Source organism: Eucalyptus grandis, chromosome 11, assembly GCF_016545825.1.
Source record: "Eucalyptus grandis isolate ANBG69807.140 chromosome 11, ASM1654582v1, whole genome shotgun sequence".
Classification (NCBI taxonomy): domain Eukaryota; kingdom Viridiplantae; phylum Streptophyta; class Magnoliopsida; order Myrtales; family Myrtaceae; genus Eucalyptus; species Eucalyptus grandis.
Window position 1 is genome coordinate 38,099,327 of NC_052622.1, and position 6,000 is coordinate 38,105,326.

At 37.5% G+C, this 6,000-nt stretch overlaps 1 protein-coding gene across 1 annotated transcript; it reads right to left on the bottom strand.

Annotated features, from left to right (window-relative positions):
- Positions 1 to 1,082: 1,082 nt before the first annotated feature.
- Positions 1,083 to 1,977, bottom strand: LOC104444109. Its single transcript, XM_010057716.3, has one exon. The coding sequence runs from the start codon at positions 1,813 to 1,815 to the stop codon at positions 1,183 to 1,185; it is 633 nt and encodes a 210-aa protein (XP_010056018.1). The 5' UTR covers positions 1,816 to 1,977; the 3' UTR covers positions 1,083 to 1,182.
- Between the last annotated feature and the right edge of the window lie 4,023 nt (positions 1,978 to 6,000).

Genomic DNA, 6,000 nt, shown 5'->3' on the forward strand with positions numbered 1-6,000 from the left:
TTTTTGTGATCTTTTCCATTGGCATACTTGACCCTCTTAGATCATCAAATATGAGGTTTGATCTAGAAGAGACATCTGAATTGCGAGAATTTGGCCAGTGCTCCTGTTAATAACTGTTAGAAAGTAAAACTAAATAGCGAAATTGTCCCCTTAGGATGTTTAATGACAAGGGCCACAGGGAATGTGAGGGAAGGAGAAAAATTGGATAAACCAACCATGGGAAAATGTCGTGGGATGTTGACAAAAAACATAGTGACGGTGGTAAATCTCTTTTTTACCTATTCATGTATGTTTCAAGTTGCCAAGTGAACAAGCTTCGAAAGAGACGATTAATCATCAAACTGAAGGACTTACAATTGCGACTGCAAGAAAGGAAGAGGTGTGACACTTTGAGAGCAAGCGACGAGGTCAAACACTGGAGGCGACCAAGAGCAAGAGTGACAAAGCGAGCGATGAGGTCGAAGACGATTGAGAGCAAATGAGAGTAAGAGAGGGAGGTAAGGCCACAAGATAAGTGAGGTGAGAGATGGAGAGAGACGAAAAGAAAACTAAGATTGTGATCTGAAAACATAAAAATAAAATAAAAATATATATATATATGTACCAATCTAGTCTAAAATGAAGAATGGACAATTCCACATGTGTAACCGCGAATCGGGCCAATACTCACCAGTTCGGTAAATTGAAGCTCGGAATCGGACCGATTGCCATGAGAACAGCTAGTTTTGGGACAATCAGTCTAGTTCTTAGTAATTTTTATTCTTTTGCACACCTCTAGATCCTACTTATTGTGTTTTGAAGCGCCTCCTTGCCCTCGGTATACTGGAAAAAGAAAGATTTCTTCGATTAAACTTACGATAGAGTACAAGCAAGACCTAAATGAAGAATGGACAGTTCCACACATGTAACTGGGAATCGGGCTAATACTCACCAGTTCAGTAAATTGAAGCTCGAAATCGGACCGATCGCCATGAGAACAGCTGGTTTTGGGACAATCCGGTCCGGTTCTGAGTAATTTTTATTTTTTTGCACACCTCTAGATCCTACTTATTGTGTTTTGAAGCGCCTCCTTGCCCTCGGTATACCAGAAAAAGAAAGATTTCTTCAATTAAACTTACAACAGAGTACAAGCAAGACCTAAAAGAAATAAATAAAAAAGCAGTTTGAGAACTACAATTCCTACTAAATATCCACCACGCCTTCAGTCTTAGAGAAACCACTCCTACTGGCACTGCTTGGGAGGCTCCACTGGTCGGAGAACCCGCCGGGTGCCGGGCTGTTCCCACACTTCACGACGGCTCGAACGCTCTCGATCAGCTCCTGCGTCCGGCATTCTTGTGATAATATCTCGAGCAGCTGCTCCGGACAAATCACAAGCTTCACCTTCCAAACCCCATTGTTGCTCTTGCCGCTGTCCCTAGAGAAGACCTCGGTGTACGACCTCTTCAGCGCGCCTTGGTAATCCAGCGACATCCGGTACGGCGCGACGAGCGACGACGGTATGCTAGTGGAGCGGACATGGCCTTCTCTCACGACCTCGTTACCTAATAACAGCTTTTGATCTCGCGATTTGCTGCGGTCGCCAACGTTGTAAGGGAGCAAGTAGTACGACTCTCCTGCCACCAGCTCCTCGTGGAGAGGGAGCGGATTCCAGAAGAGGTCGTGCGCACGGAAGACGCCGTGGCCCGGGAACTCGTCGGCGATGGTTCGAACGGCAATCGGGGCGTAGAACTCCATGACCCCGCCGTTGGGCGCTGCCACCTTGACGATCTCTTGATTAGCCTCTCCGAAGCCTCCAAAGAGGCAATTCCCCATATTGCAATGGTGTTCTTCTTTTCTCCTTATGTGTGCATAATACACACTACGGTTTTGGAGGATGGTAGGAAAGAGGGGGCAAATTTCTGGAGGGAGAGGGAAACAAAAGATGTCGTCGGTGGGATTCTTCTTGAAAGCTTTCTTGCTCTCACCTAGCCCACATAAATAAATAAATAAGCCAAATTAGGATAGGGAAGGGAAAAGAAAATTGCTAATATGGCCAACTTTTGCTAGAGCATATATAATATTTACGTCGGCAGAAAATTTTATGGTCCACTCACACTGTGGGAAGTGGCCCAACTGTTCATGACGTGATGGTGATGTTTTTCATTTGGTGTGAGAAAGTGATGGTTGCATTCTTAAAAAAATAATAATAAATAATGGAGCACTAAAGTTTTATATTTTGATTCCGTAATGTCGGGGCCAAATATGAATGGGAATGACTAAAGACTTCGGCTTGAAGTGGAGTACTTTATGGAGGGGTCCAGTTAAAGAAAATTGGACCAGTCAAGGAATTGAGAAACATCACTTTTCTCTTTAGTTCTTTAAACACACTTTGGTCCCTTTTGTGGGGCTGTGGCGTGGAAACTTGTGAGTTGTGACACATCATGATGATTCTCTAATTTTGGATCTGTCTTGTTCTTTAGGTCTTGTTCGAGGGTTCCATATATTACTTACAAAAAAAGGAAAATAAAATTTCACAATAATGAAAATTAGGGGAGAGCAATCAGATCAATTTTCTAACTTGAGAACTAGCCCAAACTTACCTAATCTAGCCGGTTTAAGGTTGGTTCATAAGGGGACTTATCCAGTTTTTTATTTCAAAAATGGGAAAGCAGTAAGTTATACCCGAGAACTTGAAACATGGAAATTGCAAGGCCGAAATTTAGGATAGAACTTGGAACAAAACCGATTTTGAATCGGTTTACTCCTACCTCTAAAACATATCCCCATTGGAACCGATCATTCCTAATAAGAAACCTAAGCATACATATAATGATTCTCAAATCATGTTAATTTGAGTGCATGAGCAATGAATTTGAAAGATTAAATATTAATGAACAGCAGCACAAACCATATTTTATCCATCATGCCAAATGAATTCATCATCAAAATTTTACATCGTCCACTTAGAGTAACTATAGGAGGCCACACTTGCCATCAAATGGGCAGAGTTCGTTAAGTGACACATAAGAGCAGGGGTGATTTGCATACATTTATAAAGACGTGATTACATGTATCGATGAATAATTAAAGAGCATAAGGTCAATTACATTAAAGTACACTGAAAAAAGAAATATAAGATGATCATGGCATGGTGTTAGTGACTTACCTAATCAATGGTGGGAAACCGCATGAAACATGGGAGTGGTCGCTTGCCTTGCTTTTGTGTCCTATTTAATAGGGGACTGATTGGCCTTATTGCTTGCAATCGCTCATGTCGTAAGCATATTCAATTCCACACTTCTTATTTGGTATGTGTATATATATTGCTTGCAATCGCTCATGTCATAAGCATATTTAATTCCACACTTCTTATTTTGTATGTGTATAAGAAGTGTGGAATTGAATATGCAAATGCAACTGATAATTTCAAAAGCTTAGATTTATAGTTAGAGAATAGATGGATATTTCTTTTCTTTTCTTTTCTTTTCTTTTCTTTTCTTTTTTTTTCTTTTTTCTGGAATCCCATCGAAGATTGTTCATCATACAAATAATGGCAATAAATCTCTTTCCTTGAATAAAGTGCTTGCACCGACCAGTATAACGCATCCTCCGCAGTTGCTAATAATACGGGATCGACTTATATTGGCTACTACTAAATTTCGTTACTTTCATCTCAATTCAAGATCAAAGTTTGGGTACCCTAACGCATGAATCGGATTTTCCAATTACCATTCAAAATGGAAAATTTCCTCAGGCCATTTCAGCTCTTGATGATGAATTTTGTCCAAGACGAACAGACCCAAGCCTCGCGTCGACTAGAGTGCAACGGGTGAGCAACAAACGAGAGACGGGGAGGGAGAGAGAGAGAGAGAGAGAGAGAGAGAGAGAGTCGTGAGGTGATCAACTGAGCAGCGAATGCCTTTTTTTTTTTTTTTTTAAACTGTTTTGTTTTTTAAATCAATTTTAACTTTTCTTTTCTAATTTTTAAATCTAATTTAAATATATATAAAAAGCCACGTGGAAAATAAAAATTAATTTTAAATACAACGTCAGCATTTTCTGTTAAAAAAGTCGACGGTGTTAATTTTAGGGCTCGATTGAAACAATTTGACAAGTTTTATGATGTAATTGCACTTTTTACAAATTTTAGGACTCAATTGCATTTTCGTAACAAGTTTTAGAACTTCTATAGCACTTATCCATTTTTTAAACCAAAAGTTAATTGTTCAATGTTGTAGTTAGTTTTGAAATAAAAAAGAAAGGTGTGACTGCCATCTCCATTTTGACCGAAAAAAGCATTCCACCAAGCTTCCTAATCCCCATAAGTGAAGGTTGGAAGATATGATAATTTAGATGTTCATATGACTTCAAATCATAATTTGGTATGACGATAAGGATCGTGGCTATTGAATGAGTAATATTATTTGGATTTTCAGATGATGCAAAATTTTTAAATGTCACGGACTTGGTTTCAATAACGATTTGTTCATGGCTTTTGACAAATCGATTAGTGGGTGATACCAATTTTCTAGGAAAACATGTTTTGCATAAACTTTTTGATTTTCTTGATGATATTCTCTTTCAACTATCATGAGGTCTTGATATTGACTTTTAGTGATAAATTGTAATTTAACTGAGGATTGTAATGTTATCACAAAGGTAGTGGAGGTAAAGAGTTTAACTATTGTAGAGGAATGTAGTTTTATGACTATTTCACTGATTATTCTTTTAAGTAATTGTGATTTTTTTGGATTGCGAGAGGCTAATGGTGATGGATTTAAAGTGATCTCCATTTACCTTTATGGGTTTTTTTGAGTAATGTCTATCAAAATTTTGATAAAAACATACGGTGATAGTGATTTTTAAGTTTGTGATCTTGCTTGGGGCTTGTATGATTGTAATGAGGTAGTTTCTGATTTTACTTGCGAGAGTAGTGGAGATAAAAATGGGGTAAAATTGGGTAATATTGATTATGGTAATGGTATGTAGTGGGCTTTGATTAAGTCTAACCATATCAAAGGCAAGGGTGCAAAAGCTATGGATAAGGGCCTTTGCACTCTCGCTTATTGAAGGCAAGGGTGCAGAGGCCCTTGGCCAAGTCAGGGGAGGGTGTCACAACTCTCACCCATGGCTAGTGACCTCACTAACCTAAGGTTAGGAAAAAAAAAAGGAAAGAAAGAATATTAAAATATTATTCAAAAATGTCCATGTTAGAATCAAGTGGTGTCACATAGGATTACTGATGTCCATATCAGCATTTTCCAGTTAAAATTAATTTGTTGACTCAATTGATAAAATTAAAAAGTTTAGAACTGAATTTGTAAAAATGCAATAGATTTTAAACTTTTTGGACAATTTTTTTAAAGATTTCCTATTTTTCAATTCAAATTTTTTTTTTTTTTTGCATCCTCTAATTTTCTATCCGCATATCTATTTAATATCATAGGAATATGGACTAGCTCTTTTTTCTTGAACAAATTAACCTCTGCTAAATTTCCTTAAATTTATTACCACACAACCCTCTATATTTTCTAATTGTCTTTAACCATGTAGTAGAGGGTAGACTGGTAAGGGAAAATGAGTTACTTCATTTTTATGCGACGCCTAACAGTTATGCAAATGGGAAAACTAGCGGTTTCAACAAAAATAGTAATTCAAAAGGATAACTGTCATTTTGCAAAGTATAAAAGCTGTTGGGAAATAATGCTTAAGTTGAAAGGGTGTGCTTTCCGTCCAAATCAGTTAAAATTATATGACTATATGTTGAAACCTTTCATTTGCTAGAAATCGCCCTGAATTTTTTCTTATTATGACTAATTATGACTTGTATTAATGCCACCATTCGCTCAGATTTTTACTTATTTCTTATCTGGTCCATGAGATTAGTTGGATATTTTATTGGTGGCATATCTATCCTTGTAAGATAGACGTTTGCATTATTAAAATGGTTAATACTCTGATAAACCATAAACCAATACACTTGTAACAAATGTACTCTAAATTAAAATTACAAATTAG